The 19,229-nt window shown below is 42.5% G+C and overlaps 2 protein-coding genes across 4 annotated transcripts; one reads left to right on the top strand and one right to left on the bottom strand.

Moving 5' to 3' along the window:
- The first annotated feature begins 4 nt into the window (after positions 1 to 4).
- ckmt2 (creatine kinase, mitochondrial 2 (sarcomeric)) lies at positions 5 to 6,444 on the top strand. 3 transcript variants are annotated; one of them, XM_014124374.3, is made up of 10 exons: positions 5 to 140; positions 2,488 to 2,668; positions 3,295 to 3,493; positions 3,574 to 3,669; positions 3,757 to 3,978; positions 4,507 to 4,592; positions 5,124 to 5,247; positions 5,350 to 5,484; positions 5,601 to 5,726; positions 5,856 to 6,444. In XM_014124374.3, the coding sequence occupies exons 2-10, from the start codon at positions 2,520 to 2,522 to the stop codon at positions 5,970 to 5,972; spliced, it is 1,254 nt and encodes a 417-aa protein (XP_013979849.1). In that variant the 5' UTR covers positions 5 to 140; positions 2,488 to 2,519; the 3' UTR covers positions 5,973 to 6,444. The 3 variants fall into 3 exon arrangements, with proteins under 3 accessions (XP_013979849.1, XP_045573279.1, NP_001133059.1); NM_001139587.1 differs by lacking the exon at positions 4,507 to 4,592 and adding an exon at positions 4,907 to 4,992 and having other exon boundaries at positions 103 to 140; positions 5,856 to 6,437; XM_045717323.2 differs by having other exon boundaries at positions 3,574 to 3,978.
- A 3,394-nt stretch (positions 6,445 to 9,838) lies between these two features.
- LOC106562742 (ubiquitin-conjugating enzyme E2 L3) lies at positions 9,839 to 14,668 on the bottom strand. Its single transcript, XM_014127747.3, has 4 exons — positions 14,408 to 14,668; positions 10,798 to 10,893; positions 10,441 to 10,627; positions 9,839 to 10,134 (listed from the first exon to the last, which is right to left on the bottom strand). Exons 1-4 carry the CDS (start codon positions 14,522 to 14,524, stop codon positions 9,980 to 9,982), a joined length of 555 nt encoding a protein of 184 aa, XP_013983222.1. The 5' UTR covers positions 14,525 to 14,668; the 3' UTR covers positions 9,839 to 9,979.
- Positions 14,669 to 19,229: the final 4,561 nt, after the last annotated feature.

The following is a 19,229-nucleotide window of genomic DNA, read 5'->3' as shown; positions in this document are numbered from 1 at the left end:
ACAGCGTAAATTCAGACATTTTAATTGGCCTAAAGCACAGGTCCTAATCACGTGTTAGTGGGTAGAGTGTGGGATCAGAAAGAGAAATAGACTCCTGAAAGAGCAATCTTTAGCAGGGAGGGATATCAGCAGTGAAACAGGTACTGTACCCTCTATCTTTCTTTCTGTGTTCCCTCTCTCTGTAGCTCTACTATATCTCTCATTCAGACTAACAGACTGTTTTAAATGTATACATTTTAAAGTTGTAAATGCAGCCAGGTAGTTGTTAACATCTCCCTTCCACCTACAGACTATTAGTTAAAGTTTCCTCATGCGTATCTTTATGAGATTTGGCTGATAGTTGTCACTATAATTGCTATATTGACATGACATTGATGGACAGAGCAGGAGCCTTTTGGTGTGGTAACGTAGACTGGTCTACATGGTCTAGTCTGAGGTTCTGAAGGACAGCAGAGCGTCAGTTCCTTAAGCACATTATTAGCTGTCGTAACTGTCATGAGCTGCTTCAAGACTTTCGAGAGCTTTACAAAGAAGTAGCATTATGTCTGTTAACTCCATCACCATGTGTTTAGCACTCCTCTCCGTATGGCGAGTAGCATGAAATTGCTCCCCGACACTGATCTAAGGTCAGTTTTTACATTTTTCTCCCTGATGGTGAACTGATCCTAGATCTGTGGTTTCAGAGCTGGTTCTAGTGTAATCCTGGCTTTAAGGCTTTTATTACCACTGTGACTCTGAGGCATTTAAACCACCATACAGGCCTGTCATACCAGCTGCTCGCCATTTATGACATAACCTTATCACTGATTCACTGGCGTTTCCGATCAGAGCTTCAGCCCCCTTTCGCTTCCTCCATCTCTGTGTCCATTGCTTTTTCCATTGCTCTTTCTCTATCTCTCTATGTCTCTCCTTCTGTGTGTGTGTGTGTGTGTGTGTGTGTGTGTGTGTGTGTGTGTGTGTGTGTGTGTGTGTGTGTGTGTGTGTGTGTGGGGGGGCGTGCGTGCGTGCGTGCGGCGTGCGTGCGTGCGTGCGTGCCTGTCTCTCTCTCTCTCCTCTCCTATCCACTCCCCGTGTCCTTGTCTTGGCCTGTGTCCTGTAATGAGAGGCTGTGACCGGTTCGGAATGTCAGAGCAGGACAGAACACGTGGCCTGTGGTGTTTTGATTCCTGAAAGAGCAGTCATGGCATTAGACCCGTTTGGCACTGTTTCTCTCCTCTAGATTTCTATAAATAAACATGTCTTTCAGCGCTGACTGCTTCCTCTCAGACGGCCTCATCCTCTCAAACCCCTCAGCCACCTACTTTGTTCTGGTCTGCTGTACTTCACTCGGGGGGAAAACACAGCCACAACTCTAAGGTCAATAGTGTTGAATTGACCCAGAGACCCTGTGTTCAGCCACTGAGATGCACGTTGGGCTTCATTGATATGGACCGTAGAGTGGAGCGGGTGCATTGTCAGCTTCGCAGCTAACTGACGATCTGGCGATCAAAGCGAATTGTATTCTTCCTCCAAGTCGTTACTGTATTCTTAATGAAGAACAATCACATGGAACTTTGTCAACTGACAACGGCAGATAATGATGTAATAGGTGTGTAGAGTGATTCATGAAACAGTGACTAGACCTCGACAGATCTATATAGACCTCTCTTTTATAAGACAGCTTTCCCTCTCTCTGTATCTATGTATCTCTGTCTCTCTCTCTGTCTCTTTCCCTCTCTCTCTGTCTCTCTATTTCTCCCTCTTTCTCTCCTCTGTGCAGAAGTGAAGGACAAGTCGGTGAGAACGACCTTTCACCTTTAGATTTTAGTCACAGGACATACGGAAAGGAATACCTTGCTCAGGGGCTAAACTAAAGTTAGTTTTATCTTGGTGACCTACAATCGGTGTATAGAGGCAACTTCCTACCTACACCCCCTTGATGGTGGTGGCCATTTTGCGTCAGCCATTTTGGGATCGTTAAGAGGCCGTCCTGTGAGGCCAGATCAGGAGACCGAGTTTAATCAGCCATCTGCTGAGACTCCCCTCTCATACTGTAAGCTTGTTATCAACGACCTGCATGAACTTTATCAGATGTAGAAACATTTTTAAAAAGTACTTAATATGATATGATTGAATACAGTACGATCAACAAACCAGAAGCACACTGTAACTCAACTGAGGACATGGAGTATGCTTGACCTGCAGCATCCACAGTCTGTACTTGATGGACAAAATGTAGTGGTCCAAAGGGTTAAGAGCGTGACTGTCTGACTCTGCATCGTGAAGCTGGCTAAAACAGAAAAAGACTGTGAGACAGGCCGAAAGGTTAAAGGAAGGAAGTGTACTGTTTTGAAGAAGCTAACCACAGTTATACATACACAACAAGAAACGAATGCATAAATAAACACATATTTAAGAATTTTGAAGAAATACAGGCTTTGAAATGTGTAACTTATATCTTGTGTCTCTCTCTCTTCTTCCCGCTTCCTCTCTCTCTCCCACCCCAAGTTGACCTGATTCTGACCTTTGAACTGTCCAAGATGGCGTTCTCCTTCACTAGAATGATGTCCTGCCGTAACACGGCCACGCTGTTGGCCAGCCTGGGAGCAGGCACCATGGCAACCTGCTACCTGATGACTGACAGCAACATCCTGTCCGCTGAGGAGAGGAGGAAGCTCTACCCACCCAGGTAGGACTACAAAACAACATGGCCTCTAATGGACTGTGGACTACAAATAGCTTGGCCATATACAGATGACCTACAGAGGTTGGAGAAATAATTTGGAGTACAGGAGTTGGGCCTGGGATAGCTGCACCTGTTGAATGGGAAAAAACCTGAATCACTGTGCAGTCAGTCTGAAATGTAAGTCAAAGGTGGAGGGGTGGGACAGGGAACGAAACCTAAGACGTTTCGCAGGCACAAGTTTAGTAGATACCTCCTCTGCCCTTTCTTACATTCACATATAGAAGACACGTACACACACGCACGCACACACACACGCACGCACGCACGCACGCACGCACACACACACACACACGGAGACCAGATCAGGAACTAATACCTTGAGCCACAGATTAGACATATCACCAACACTCTAAAATAACTTCCTCTATTTGTCTCAATCAATCAATCAATATGTACCTGTAAAAAATGTTTTTTATCCACATCACATCTAAAACAGCAGTGTATAAGCTGTCCTCTTGGCCAGGACTGTGTCCATAATCACACTATTTGAAATGTCCTTCATAACGCACACCTTTTGATCTTTTCATCTCTATGGTTCGAATGAAAACTACTTCTCCCATCATCCCCAGCGCTGACTTCCCTGACCTGAGGAGGCACAACAACTGCATGGCGCACGCCCTGACCCCTGCTATCTACGGCAAGCTGAGAGACCAGGTGACCCCTAACAACTGGACCCTGGACCAGTGCATCCAGACCGGAGTGGACAACCCGGGCCACCCCTTCATCAAGACTGTCGGCATGGTGGCTGGGGACGAGGAGAGCTACACGGTACGTGGTGGAGGTTGCCTGTGTGCATCTTTCGATCTATCTGACGGAGATCTGTTAACTGTCCATCCCGTCCTCTCCAGGTGTTCGCCGACCTCTTTGACCCCGTCATTAAAGACCGACACAACGGCTACGACCCCAAGACGATGAAACACCCCACTGATCTGGACGCGTCCAAAGTAACTCTCTCTCACACCCCCATACACACAGTATATAGTTCATTATCCTCAGATGTATGTACAATTACTGTCTCGTTCCCTCCTCAGATCACTAACGGAGTTTTCGATGAGAAATACGTTCTGTCGTCTCGCGTGCGCACAGGCCGTAGTATCCGCGGTCTGAGCCTGCCCCCGTGCTGCTCCCGCTCGGAGCGCCGCGAGGTGGAGCGTGTGACCGTGCAGGCCCTGGCCGGCCTGAAGGGGGACCTGGCCGGGCACTACTACAGCCTGGGAGACATGACGGAGAAGGAGCAGCAGCAGCTTATTGATGTGAGACACAAAGGACTGCTATCGATCTCTGTATCCCCCCTCTCCTTTCCCATTTGTCTGTCTCTAAAACGTACATGTCTACATGCTTTCTTTGTAATCTGACTGCATACAGGATTCCTCTTATCCATGATATTGCCTATTTTGTATTACCATGTTAATGACGGGGACTGTTGTGAAGACTGAAACGGTGCCACTGGAACCTGAACTGTAGTGACAGCATTGTCACATCAGTTTTATTTGGCCCGACTCTTCTGAAGACATGGTTCTCGATGGCTCTAATTTATCTTCATTCCCCATTGGTAGGCCATCCAATTATTTCAGGGACGTTGTGCAGAGTTTTAGTTACCAAGTTAATCCACTCAGTCTAGACACGTTGGGGTGACATCATGTTGCTTTTAAATCCTAACGGCTACGATAAGGATTGGAAATAGAGGCAATCCTTTTGGGATTTGGGAGAGACTAGACTAGTGTTGACCTTCAACCCTCAGTCTCATTGACCTTCGCCCTCTCACCCTTACGTTGCCTCAGGAGCACTTCCTGTTCGACAAGCCCATCTCTCCTCTGCTGACATCTGCCTTCATGGCCCGTGACTGGCCTGATGCCAGGGGCATCTGGTAAGACCAGAGCCGTAGAGAGCCGGACCCTGTCCCTGTAGATTTAAAAGCCTGTAAGAATATCTTGTATTATAATAGCTGTAGAGATAGTACTATCTGTGAATAGGGGAATATGGTGAGACTAAAGGAGTAGAAAGCAAAACCATGTTCCCACAGCATTAGAGGTCTTTGGGCAAGGTGTCTTCCTCTCAACTCCTCTTCCTCCTCCCCAAAGTAGAATTACCTCTATGTAGTTGTAACCCTGACTTCCCTTTCCTTGACCACTACCTTCTCCTCCTCTACCTCCTCCCTCCTCTCCCTCCTCTTCCCCGTAGGACCACTTCCTGTTTGACAAGCCTGTCTCCCCCTTGTTGACGTGTGCCTTCATGGCCCGTGATTGGCCCGACGGCAGGGGCCTCTGGTAGGGTCTACAAGGCTCTTACTAGCAGAAGCCTCTAACCAGCATGTGTTTTTCTGTGATCATAGACGTTGACATAATCAGTGCAATCAACAAAGGTTTCTGGATTCTTAGGAATGTGTTCTTTCTTCCAGGCACAACAATGAGAAGACCTTCCTGATCTGGGTCAATGAGGAGGACCACACTAGGGTCATCTCCATGGAGAAGGGAGGGAACATGAAGAGAGTGTTCGAGAGGTTCTGCAGAGGACTCCAACAGGTACTTTACATGTTACATCTTAGTGGTTTGGTGATTTTTTGCCGTGAATGTGAACACACAGTATACAGTATATAATAGCTCACGTGTCCTTCCGTCCTCTAGGTGGAGAAGCTGATCCAGGAGAGAGGCTGGGAGTTCATGTGGAACGAGCACCTGGGTTACATCCTCACCTGCCCCTCCAACCTGGGCACTGGACTCAGGGCTGGAGTACACGTCAGACTGGCCAAACTCAGCAAGGTAACACACAATCTCTCTCTCTCTCTTCCCTAATGTTTTTACTTGAAGTGTCCCTGTGCATTGACCCCTCCTTCCCAAGACAGAGCATTGATTAAAGTTCTGTACTTGCCCTGCAGGACCCCCGCTTCGGTAAGATCCTGGACAACATGCGTCTGCAGAAGAGAGGGACAGGCGGAGTCGACACGGCCACAACTGGAGACACCTTCGACATCTCCAACAACGACCGTCTGGGAAAATCTGAGGTAAAACTACAACCGCTATTCTGAGACTGAATGACCGAATGAAACCATAAACTCTATCTGGGCCAGAGATTAAAATCACCTCACCTCGACTGCTAATAACTGTGTATCCGGGTGTGTGTGTGTGTATAGGTGGAGTTGGTCCAGTTGCTGGTTGATGGAGTCAACTATCTGATCGACTGTGAGAAGAGGCTGGAAAGGGGCCAGGACATCAAGGTCCCCGCCCCCATCGCCCAGTTCAGGAAGTAAAACGCCTGAGCCCCACCTCTGAGAGGAAGTGACCTGCTCTGCGGTTAGGGAGAGCAAGAAGTGAGGCGCCAGCGGCAAGGAGCTAGGCCTGATCCATCCACTCGTGACCAAACTGAGCGGTTTGGAGTAAAGTAGCAGTAGTATGTCTTTCTGACAAGGTTAACATCTGTCGTTCTGCCCCTGAACAAGGTTAACATCTGTCGTTCTGCCCCTGAACAAGGCAGTTAGCCCACTGTTCCCCGGTAGGCCGTCATTGTAAATAAGAATTTAATCTTAACTGACTTGCCTAGTTAAATAAAGGTTACATTTCCACTAGTCCAGGTACAGGTGTTGGTGTATTCCCCTTATGGTTAAGGCTGGGGTTGGGGGTATCATAATCTGATCCTAGATCTGTGATTAGGAGCAACTTCTACCAGAAGCGAAAATCTTACCTGTAACACTAACCTCAATAAAAATCAACCTTGATAAAGCATCTGATTTCTGATCAACAAAACCACTCATTCTCGGACTGTGCTCGCTTTCCAAGGCAATATTACAGCTCGTGTCTTTCTCCTCCTACTAACTTCACTACCTCACTAAGACTTTAAATACCTTAGCAATTAACAACTGACTTGGACTTTCCATAACATTCCCATAAATATCATTGGACTTTTCATGTGTAATGACTATGTAATAGATGATTCACTTCCTGTGAAGTTGACTGTATATCGCTGTGTTATAGATGGAAGTCTGGCGTTAGGTGGAAGTCGCTCTGGCTAAGTGCTAAAAGTACTAAATGTAAAATATTTACAGTTCTAGTCGCGCCAGCGCATCTGTCTCCCAGCAGCTGATCTGCCATAATAGGTTTACTGCAGTAACAGTGTTTAACACTGAGTTAAGCACTTTTAGAGGTCAGTGAGAGGAACAGAGAGAGAAAAGCATGGCAGAAGCCCAATTCCATCAACGGAAAACTACCAGCAGAATTCACACAGATGTCTCTTATTTAACCTTTCTTCACCCAGGTTATTCTCAACGAGATAAAATACAAATCCCAAGGTTGTCGTGGATTTGGAAGTAAGCACCGAGGAGCTCTGACTCCCAGACAAGAATGGAAGCATCCTGTGCCGAAACGTCTGTCTGTCTTAAAGGGTTGATTCTGTTCGTCTGTGTAGTCCCTGGGAGGGTAATTGGGCTTCTTGGAGCAGCTTAGTGACGTGGAGCTAATCGCTGCCTGCTGTACTTACACACTAAAGAGGGTTAGTCTGAGCAGGGCCAGGGGACCAAAGAAACAGAAGGCATTAAGTGTACATATTTATTGCATGTGGGAAAAGACCAGAGCATGACTGAGAGGGCAGGGACCAGTGGGTTTGTGTGTGTGTGTGTGTGTGTGTGTGTGTGTAGGTGTGAGAGGGTCTGTGTCAGAGAGGAAACTGAATCTGGTCCGTGTATTTTTAGCAGGGGTCTACGTGCTGACCACTAGACTTCTGTGTAATGCCAAAAAGGAGACACTAGAAGTTTGAGAGGAGGGCTGTAGGTCCGTCTCACGGGAGATGTGGTATAATTCAGACAAGCAACAGGACAGCAACAGTTTAGGCTACATGCAACGTCAAGTCTTCCTCTCTAGGCCTGCCGACCCCACTATGCTTTGCTCATATTCAGTACAGCTATGACGTCGTAGCCTGGGATCTAGATTACCCAATGAAAATAAATATCAGAACAGCCACTAAGCTCTACTAAGACTTGAATTTCCATTTGGACAATTCACAAAACCCGCCCAATGGTCAAGCTATGTAAGATTACATCAGTATAACAGTGTGGTGCTGCCTGTAATAAATTTATTTTCCAGAACCAGGTCCTCAGTCACAGGTCATTGTTAGCAGCAGGAGCGAGCAGTTACCTCACCGACACTCCAACTCCTATTGGCCTATTAGAGAGGTGTTGGGGACCATGGGAAACTGAGTCCGTACTGCAGAGACAATCCAATACAACAAGAGTTCATACATGTTTGAGGTAATCGGTCGAAGCAAGGCCCTGTGCAGAATCACTGATCTACAAATCATTTTACATCTCAACTATCAGCTCACTATGTGATCAAGATTAGTGCACAGTGTTTTGCTCAGACCGATCTCTTTGGACACACTGATTATTTATAATTTAATGGTAGACTTCACGGTTTATATATGGGTAGAGACCATATACCGTCTATGGTAGACTGTCCACAGGCCACGGCGTAAGACCAGAGACCTACGGATATGGAGTCCATTTCTATTGTAGAGAAATATTGCCCTCTAGTGGTGAAAAGTAACTGACATACACTGGTCTCAATACAGTAATGTATGCACTTCATTGGCACCGAGCCCTAACCAATACATTATTGGTCTTAACCAATAATGTAAATAAAGCAGTGATGTATATAAACCCTGGATTGCTGATGCTATGTATTGGCCACTGACAGGCTTTGAAGCCACCAGTCAGACATATTGCCTCACCCCAGAAGGAGCAGATCTCCATAAGAATGAAAGGAATTCTACAGTATTTCAATTAAATGTTAAGGACAAAATTACACGTATTTAAGTATCTTTTTGTTTGTTTTGTAGTGGGGAGTGTAACATTAGTAATATCCAAAAATGATACTTTAAGGAAAAACATTTCATACATATGTTTAGCTCACACAATTTTAAAGTGTGCATTAAGGTGGCTGTAGTAGAATAAATGTGGCAAAAATAAATGTAGACATGAATAAATGCATTTCTAGAGCTTCCAAAATATTTCCCCCAATGGTGGGTCCAATGTAATTTATTCCCTCATGGCAGCTACTGTTCTACTGGTGCTGGTCTGCTGGTTGTTGCAGATGCATGTCTAAATGACTAAACTTCTGCCATCATCATTCACAAATCCCTTTTTATGCCAAATAACTACTCATTATGTGATTAAGATTGGTGAATTTGTGGGGTGCCTTGCTAGGGCTGATCTCCTCGATGCACAGAAAGATTTTTAGAGGGGGAACCGCTATCCTCCCAGTTATAGTGCAAGACTGATGAGCAGTTTCAATGGGAACAGGATGTCATAAACGTTATTTCTTGACCTAAATCTCCTAACCTGCTACAAAAAAAGTAACTTCCGGTCATAGCTGTACTCCCTCTAGTCAGAACCTTGACGAGGCCAGTGGACAATGGCATGAAGAGCGGTACTTCCTGTCACATGGTCAAACCGTCTGCTAAATATACAACATATGAACAAAACATTTCATGATAATCTCTCAAAGATACAAAAGCAAGTTCAGTCAAACTTTTTTTCCCTTTTATAACATCTGGAAGATTGAATTGGTGACAAACTGAAGTTTTATGGTAAACTTAAAAGCTAGTTCCACAGAGTAAAGTGCAACATAGGCAAAAAAAAGAAGAAGAAACATAAAATAAACATTTCTCCACACACCTGAACCTCGATGCTTTAAGTGTTTGTTTTTTTATCATTTTGTTGCTTTTGGGGTGGATTTTTTTTCTGTTACATATTTTAGTGAGGGGAAGGAGTGAGATGAAATGGGTTCACAATCAGACCACAAGTTGAGCATTTACCAAATAGTTTTCAAAACACTTGATCATCTTTATACAGAGGTCTGCACCAGCACTTCTGTGTACAAATCATGAACAAATTGAGCATAACATTTCCATCTAGATCTTTCTTTCCGTTGTATTTTTTTTGTTCCCTCTAACAAGTTGCTCTCTTGGGCCCAATTCCGGCATTTTTATAATTTAAGAAATCAGTAGAAAGTTAGTAACAGCCACAAGCTGATACCCAGAGGTGACCAACCTGCCTGATTCACGACACAGTCCTGTTGCCAGGGAGAAGTGGAGCTGAGATATATCGCCCCAGGAGGAGGGGGGCTAGAAGGATGTGTGTACGTGTGTGGGGGCATTTTCAGGAGATTGGGTAAGAGCAGAGAGGGGTGTGGGGGGGGGGAGAGTAGATAGAGGAGGCCAGGGGGGGGGAGGGGGGGAATAGGAAGAGGGAGTCACACGTTTGCGTTCTCAGTCCACAGGTCGTTTTTCTCCATGTTTCTTTGTAAACTCTTCTGCGTTCTTAAAGAATTTTTTACGGTCCTTAGAGTATTCCTCTGCTAGGTCTGCCCTGAGAGGATGCTCTGGCTGGGGGTCGTTGACCAGCGCAATCAGGGACTGGATCACTGCAGGGAGACAAGCAGAACAAAAGAGGAGACTAAGAATGATGTAAAAATGGAGGATGACGTCATGTAGTCCAGATGAAACAGATGAGAAAGACATTGAAATCGATAACCACGTAGAGGTTTCAGGATTGGAAACCTCTCCAGCCAAATAGACAGGAGCCTCCGAGGGATAGGAGACTGGAGGGTTTGGGTTCAGGCGACATTTCAATGGGAAATTACAAAGAACTGCAATAATAACTACTACTTAAAAAGATATGAGTAGAAACCACTGTCTATTGTCTTTGAGTGTGCGTCTTTCCGCCGTACCTTGGTCAGTTTTAGTGGCTGGTTTCCAGTTCTCTGCGCTGATCACAGGCAGACACACCTGTCCCTTCTCGTCGATGTTGGGGTGGTAGATCTTGGTCTTGAACGTGATCTTGGGGGGCTTGAAGGGGTACTCTGCTGGGAAGATGATCTCGATTCTGAAAGCACCTTTATCGTATGGAGGGTTGTCCTTTTAGAGGGGAGAGACAATGACGTTTGGTTAAAAGGTGAGCTGATGTCCTACTGAACATGCCACAGCAACAAAGGAATTGCAATATCGCGGAGAGTGCCTTGGTCCTCCTTGTTATTCTGGTCATGTTCATGTCTGTCCGGAGACAAGAGTAGTTAATAGTGACTTACTGGAACAATGAGGCCTTGCCAAGTCAAAATATTTGATTCATCCACTTGAATGTTACGAAAATTTTTCATTCCAGACTTGCGGATTTCATCAAGTTCCTGAAAAAGAGGGAGAATACATCATGAGCAAGTTCTCCTGTACAGTTTCTTAATCATAACCATTACAGGAAGCAGAAAGGTTTTTATCAAACAAGAGATAAAGAACAGGTAAAACATGTTTCTGTGTTGGCTGAGTCCTAGTAACCACTAAACAACCTATAGGTCAAAAACAACTGAATGACTACAGACACACGGGGTGACATACGAAACTATAAACACACGGGGTGACATACAGAACTATAAACACACGGGGTGACATACAGAACTATAAACACACGGGGTGACATACGAAACTATAAACACACGGGGTGACATACAGAACTATAAACACACGGGGTGACATACAGAACTATAAACACACGGGGTGACATACAGAACTATAAACACACGGGGTGACATACAGAACTATAAACACACGGGGTGACATACAGAACTATAAACACACGGGGTGACATACAGAACTATAAACACACGGGGTGACATACGAGAACTATAAACACACGGGGTGACATACAGAACTATAAACACACGGGGTGACATACAGAACTATAAACACACGGGGTGACATACAGAACTATAAACACACGGGGTGACATACGAAACTATAAACACACGGGGTGACATACAGAACTATAAACACACGGGGTGACATACAGAACTATAAACACACGGGGTGACATACAGAACTATAAACACACGGGGTGACATACAGAACTATAAACACACTGGGTGACATACAGAACTATAAACACACGGGGTGACATACAGAACTATAAACACACGGGGTGACATACGAAACTATAAACACACGGGGTGACATACAGAACTATAAACACACGGGGTGACATACAGAACTATAAACACACGGGGTGACATACAGAACTATAAACACACGGGGTGACATACAGAACTATAAACACACGGGGTGACATAAAGAACTATAAACACACGGGGTGACATAAAGAACTATAAACACACGGGGTGACATACGAAACTATAAACACACGGGGTGACATACGAAACTATAAACACACGGGGTGACATAAAGAACTATAAACACACGGGGTGACATAAAGAACTATAAACACACGGGGTGACATAAAGAACTATAAACACACGGGGCGACATACAGAACTATAAACACACGGGGCGACATACAGAACTATAAACACACGGGGTGACATAAAGAACTATAAACACACGGGGTGACATAAAGAACTATAAACACACGGGGTGACATAAAGAACTATAAACACACGGTGTGACATAAAGAACTATAAACACACGGGGTGACATAAAGAACTATAAACACACGGGGTGACATACGAAACTATAAACACACGGGGCGACATACGAAACTATAAACACACGGGGCGACATAAAGAACTATAAACACACGGGGTGCCATACAGAACTATAAACACACGGGGTGACATACGAAACTATAAACACACGGGGTGACATACAGAACTATAAACACACGGGGTGACATACGAAACTATAAACACACGGGGCGACATAAAGAACTATAAACACACGGGGTGACATACGAAACTATAAACACACGGGGCGACATACGAAACTATAAACACACGGGGCGACATAAAGAACTATAAACACACGGGGCGACATAAAGAACTATAAACACACGGGGTGACATACGAAACTATAAACACACGGGGCGACATACGAAACTATAAACACACGGGGCGACATAAAGAACTATAAACACACGGGGCGACATAAAGAACTATAAACACACGGGGTGACATACGAAACTATAAACACACGGGGCGACATAAAGAACTATAAACACACGGGGTGACATACGAAACTATAAACACACGGGGCGACATACGAAACTATAAACACACGGGGCGACATAAAGAACTATAAACACACGGGGTGACATAAAGAACTATAAACACACGGGGCGACATAAAGAACTATAAACACACGGGGCGACATAAAGAACTATAAACACACGGGGCGACATACAGAACTAGACTCACACAGGGTGGCAGGTAGCCTAGCGGTTAGAGCATTGGCCAGTAACCGAAAGGTCGCTGGTTTGAATACCCGAGCCGACAAGGCACTTAACCCTAATTTGCCCTAAATGTCACAGTGAAAAAAAAAAAAGGCATACAAATAAAAGACTGGATGACAAAGTACTAGGGATTAACCTATATGTTAATATATCAACTGTCAGTCTCATCCCTGGAACCAAGCAGCCACACCCCTTCTCAACCAGGAAGTACTCCAATGCATTATCACACTGATCTCACTACAGAACACTGCCACACCAGAGGCCTGACTCATAAATCACACCTTTCACTGGAAATCATGAGATTGGGGGTATTGTTATAGTTTGAAGGACCTTACACACACCCATACACATAAGAATAAAACATGGGCACAGCTTCCTGATTTCATTCATTATCAAATCTGAGCGCGAATGTAGCCTTATTCTATGTTGCTCTGGATAAGACCACTGCTACAGGATTACAACGCAAACGACTGTCAAACTAAGATGTGTGGAGTTCAAAACATTGTGTTTATTCTTGTTGACTTGATGGGTGATGGGGACTGTTTACTAGGAGTAATTATCCTAGGCTGGGTCAAATAGTGGCTGACAAATGCAAGGGAAAAGATAAATGCCAATTACGATAAGGCCGGGTTGTTGACACCCAGTGTTGAGAACATGATTGTTTAAACCCGGTGTTACCTCAAATATTGAGATCGAATGAATGAAATTAAACTAAGTTAACTAGCTAGCTTATCGTTACTTGGCAGCCGCATGCTCAATTTCACTTTCGATTCACTCGACTATTCAAAACAATTCAAAGCTAAGAAACCAAATCACAGGAAATGGATTTGGCTGTTTACCGGTAGCTACCTCATAACGTTAGCAAGATTGTATATACATCGGGTTAACGTTAGCTGGTCAGCTTCCTCGCCTCGGTTTCACATTGAGAAAATAAACTTGCTAGGTAACACTAACCCGAATTGCTAACTAGCTAGCTATCTCAATGAACCACACTGCTAACGACCTATGTAACTGTTGTGCGTAGATAGCTAGCACAATTAACTCCCTGCTAAGTTAGTATTAAGCTAGCTACAGTACGTAGCTAGCTAAAGTTTTTCTGAGCAGAAGATCAAAAATGTTGAAGCGCAATTATCACCCAACTGATGACACAATACTGAATTGAATCTTAATTTATGGTGAACAATGGTTAACCTTGTCAATCAATTTAGATTAACAAAACGTTTAATTCGAATCTAGCCTATTAATATGCCGGTGCTAACATGACCAAAAAACAACTGCTAGCTGGTTAGCTTAGCATACTAACGTCATTTTCCGCCTACCGAGTTTCATGAGGTTTCTGACAGTGTGGGGCTAAATAAAACAAATTTAACGACACATTTAATTTTATCTGAGATTTGGGAGTCGGAATGTTTTACTTTATTTAATCTAACAAGAGAAAATCCTAATTGGATTGATCAGGAAATGTACCTTGTGCAGCCTCCTGCTCGCCGCCATCGTGGAATTACTGTCTGTACCCAGAATACACAGCGATATCCAAATGTTGGCTCTTACTGTCTCCTCTGTACAGTGTGTACGCACGCACATTTTCCGAGTGAAAAACAACACTGTACTTGAAGTGTACGGCTACTTTGATTTTAGTATATTTATCCGGAAGTCATTTTGTCAAATGAGAGTATTCGTCCATTTATTTAGGCTATTTTGGGAGAATCCTAAACATGGGCCACTATTTCTCACTTGATTGAAATAGTAAAAGGGTATTAATCTGAGGCAATATAACATCTGAAACATACTGATAGCAGGTTGATGTTGAAATAAAAAGATAAGATCATGTTACAAGATATGCAACAATGGTTTCAATACCATGCCCCCTGGTGAGCCTAATCAATAAAACATTCTGAAGCTACAAGAATACCAGTGTGCTGGAGTTTATTTTTCAAATAATTTGTTTATGCACCAGGAACACTATAAGGTGTACAAATAATCAAACTTTTGCTTTATAGCTATTGAATAGCCTACTCCCATGATATGGTATACTGTAGGTTCAATACCTAAAAAAAAGTTGCATGGCACGATTTAAACTGAAGTGGATGTTATGAAAGTGTATACTGTGTCCTCTAGAGGGAATACTAGTCCATTTAGAATCCCTTGCAGCCTCTAGAGAGCACACACACACACTGTTAAAAATATATAATAACATTCTCTACCCTCCATTCCCAGCTGAATAACAGAAGAGTCTCAGTAATGTACATGTAATCAGTTAAATCTAATCTGATTACAACTTTTGTTTACTGTAATGAGTTATGTTACCAGCAAAACTATTGTATCAGATTACAGACACTTTTGAAAAACTAGATGACTACTTCTTGGATTACTTTTAAATTCAGAAAGGATTTTTTGCAGAAGAAAATACATTATGACACCTTTACGTTTTATTAATGACATTCAATTCAGCATTGGAAAAAGGTGCAAGCTTAAGTTAGCTCCATCTGCTGAAAGTAATCAGATTGTTACTGAGTTTGGTTAATCCAAAAGTTACGTTACTGATTACAATTTTAGACAGGTAACTAGTAACTAACAGACACACAGGAAGTTTTTCTTGGTAAACCCTTCTCATGTTACGGATTACATTTAGAAAGTAACACACACAGTGCGTGACAGTAGTTAAAGATTAAGTGGCACGTCTCTTCTCTTCACCTTGTCTTCCTGTGACCCACTCTTCATCGGGATAGATGGAGAGAGGTGTCCATTAGTTACAATGAGTAATCTAATTTATCTTTCTGCTCCTTGTCACTTGTATAAGCATATAGTTGAACTCATAAGCAGAATGCATTTCATATTTATTAACAATGGCTTTTAACCCACAACTTCTCCATGATTTATTAACCCTGTCAATTTCTTGTCAAAATGTTTCTTTAAAATTGATATTTTATATTTAATAGGAGGTCCACTAATTTGGGTGCTCTTTTTATCTCACACTAAATGTCATATTGGCAATCAAATATTGGCAACATAATCATTATTGGCATAGTCATAATCAATAAGCAGTGTCAAGGATGAAATAATACTGAGCCTTCATGTCAGCAAGCTGTATGACATGAAAGAATTTAAGTCCTTTCTCTGACAGAGACATTATGTAACCCAGTGGTTCCCAACTATTTTTGGTTAATGTAGCACCAAGTACATTTTGCTCTGCCCAGATCACCCTTGAAGTTCCCCCTCATGAGCAATTTAAAAGTAAACCTATGGTCTCATGAGTCTTGTCAAGTACCCCCTAATACCTGTGGTTGGGAAACACTGACGTAACCTATAATCAGCCTGCACCACACCCTGTTATCACCAGTGCTTTTTCCTCATCAAGGAGCTGTGCTTGACTTGGACTGAAATAGGTGTCGGTACTCATTTTGGGTACCGGTACTGTTTACATTTAGGTGCAGGAGCTCCACAATACTTTTGAGCTAATTTTCTATAAGAGGAACAGGAGCTCAAGCAGTAGAACATTTGAGGTGGCAAGACTCAGCTCCGGTGAGCTCCTGCCCAAGTCAAGCACCCTCAAGGAGTCTGTTTCAAGGATACCTTGCACAAGCAAAGGATATTTGAGTTCATACAATGCAAGGGGGCAGTGGCCCATACATACAGTGTGGCAGAGGCTGTTATCTTTGTGGATTCTGGTCAATTTATCCAGCTTGTATCCTGGTTGTTCAGGTTAAACTGACACACAAAACTTTTTCCCCTGGGCACTTCTGCTCATCAGCTGCTGGTCTAGCAGGGCCAAGGAGAGGCTTTTCTCCTCTCTCCCCTTTCAGTTTGCTTTTATTTACATTTGGGTCAAGAGGTTAGCGTTTCCATTACCATTCACCTGGCCGCATGAAATTAGCCTGGCAGCACAATCACAGATTTATTTTTGTCAAAATAAGAGTCCCCATGCAAATAAATGCTAATCTTTGTGAATGTCGTTTTTTTTGCACTCTAGTGCAGTACAACTGTTTTTCACAGCATGTCAACAACCTTTAAAAAAAAAGTATGGATAATTTGCCATACTTTTATATTTATAACAGCATTTCTTCAGAAAGTTTACACCAATACTGGTATGTTGAAAGCTAGCGTGTAGGCTACATGTATATGTAAAGAAATGCACTTAATAAAATACAAATATATTTAGACAATTCTCTATGTCCAGTATGAAGGAAGTTAGAGGTAGTTTTGCGAGCCAATGCTAACTAACATTAAGGCAATGACTGGAGGTCGGTGGGTATCTGCTAGTCCCATAGCATGTTAAAAATAAAAATAAAAAAAAGTCCCATAGCATGTTAGCAGATACCCATTGACTTCCAGTCATTGCGCTAACGCTAGTTAGCATCTTTTTTCAAACTGTACGCAGATATAAAAATGGTATCCACAAGTTCATCTGACTCTGGGGGAGTAAAGAATCCCTTTAAACATTGTCAGATACTGGGTTAGCCAAAGTAAACTAATTATCTACTTAGTCGTTTCATTTCCACTTGCCATCAAAACAATTTCAACAGCAGAATTATATCAGAAAAATACTTATCTTACTCCAGAAATATATAATATTACAAAAGCAGAAGGTAATTATAGTGCAACTTAACTCTGATCGCGTCTGGCTAAGAACTCACAAAAAAAAAAATATCCTCAGGAGTGAAGAGGAGCGCTTCACTTCAAGAGCGGTGGTGGAGATACTGGGTTTGAGAGCCAATGGACCTAGTACTCCCAACCCCACTTTTATATCGGCACGTTTTTTTCACTATAAGCCCAATATTGTCAACATACTAGCCTGAACATTTTTCAATAGTGGTCTTAAAATTCCTTCGTGCAGTTCTAATAAGCACAATAAAAATCGAAATTGATTCAAATGTATTGTAAAACTGGTTGTTTGGATCCGGGATGCTGATTGGACAACATATTTTTAGCCTGCTGCTAATGTAAAAAGAGCTTTATAAATACATTTGATTGATTGATTGATTGATTGATTGATTGATTGATTGATTGATTGATTGATTGATTGATTTAATGGACAAGCAGCGTTCCAAGCCGTGCTGTATTGGCCGTCACAGGCACACCTATGCCTGCTAACAGTGCCATCTTAAAATAATCACTTTAATTTGGAATAAACGCCGAAAACAAGGTCTGAGGTTAACACAGGCTTAGGAGATTTTATACGTTTTGTTCTATGAGATAATAGCAGTCAGTTAACATAACCTTTATTAGTTATAAAGCCTTTATTTGATTTGTGTTTTTTATTATTACATACATTCTTCAAAATTAACAAAGTGCCGTTGGTTGTTGAATATGATCTCATAGAACAAAACGTACAAGATCTCCTAAGCCTGTTTACCACAGACCATATTTTCAGCGTTTATCCATAAACCCTACAGAAATGATATTCATTATCCTCATATGTTTTGTCCGACAAGCCATGGCGGAGTTAGTGCCTACAAAAAGACGCCATTATTATTTCTCTATGTATATGTAGCTGACCACGCCATGAAAATTATGTGCGCGCTTCTATGTTACAGAAGTCAGCATGTTGTTGTGACTCTGGATGGCCAGATTGCTAGCAAGAATGACAAGAAACTGCCATGTGGATAATCTTATTTGGCTCCTTTCAGCTTGTTCATGATACCATGTATTGTTTTGACTGTTGGGTTTTGTTGCTAAGCAACCAACATTTTTTTTTTCGTATCTTCTTTTTTTATTGTATTTTTATTTTGTTTTATTATTATTAACAAACAAATATCAACAAACAAAATAGGAATAGTTACATGCAAACAAGCATACATACAAACTATTGACATTGCCAGGAATCATAAACAAACAAATCATATTCATAACCAACCAGTGAACGATAGTGTTTCACAGTATTACTTACCCGCCAGTGTTGTGATTGGCTGTGATATTGCTCTTGATTTCCTCGACTGGAGCGGTATCTGCTGTCATTCTGGGAAAGCTGTTCTGACTTTGTAGCTGGCTATTGGAAATCGCTCTGTCATTTCCTGGTTGCTAAAATCTACACTGTTCGCTCAATTTACGTTTATGTGACAAAACAAGCACTGAATACTGTTAGGGAATCATTGTATCATCTAAATCAAAATCGAAAATAATATTTTCAATACCAAAAAATATGGTTTATACAGCTGTAAAAAAGTTACTTTCGGTTTTGTTCCACCAGCTTCAAACTGCAGTTTTGGTCCACCAGTTTCAAACAGCTGAGCCTAAAAATTATATTTTTTGTTATTGAAAATATATTTCACAGCGATTTAGATTGGTAGAA

Source organism: Salmo salar, chromosome 01 (genome assembly GCF_965601325.2).
Source record: "Salmo salar chromosome 01, fSalSal1, whole genome shotgun sequence".
NCBI lineage: Eukaryota > Metazoa > Chordata > Actinopteri > Salmoniformes > Salmonidae > Salmo > Salmo salar.
The sequence above is the reverse complement of the archived record's forward strand: the minus strand, read 5'-3'. Positions and strand labels throughout refer to the sequence as shown.

Excerpts from the sequence above, each read along its gene's own strand:
- LOC106562742 (XM_014127747.3), bottom strand. The coding sequence starts at position 14,524 with ATGTGCGTGCGTACACACTGTACAGAGGAGACAGTAAGAGCCAACATT. Across the intron at positions 10,894-14,407 it reads CGAGCAGGAGGCTGCACAAG|GAACTTGATGAAATCCGCAA; the intron begins GTACATTTCCTG and ends CCTCTTTTTCAG. Across the intron at positions 10,135-10,440 it reads AGCCACTAAAACTGACCAAG|TGATCCAGTCCCTGATTGCG; the intron begins GTACGGCGGAAA and ends GTCTCCCTGCAG.
- ckmt2 (XM_045717323.2), top strand. The coding sequence starts at position 2,520 with ATGGCGTTCTCCTTCACTAGAATGATGTCCTGCCGTAACACGGCCACG. Across the intron at positions 5,485-5,600 it reads GACTGGCCAAACTCAGCAAG|GACCCCCGCTTCGGTAAGAT; the intron begins GTAACACACAAT and ends CTTGCCCTGCAG. Across the intron at positions 5,727-5,855 it reads ACCGTCTGGGAAAATCTGAG|GTGGAGTTGGTCCAGTTGCT; the intron begins GTAAAACTACAA and ends GTGTGTGTATAG.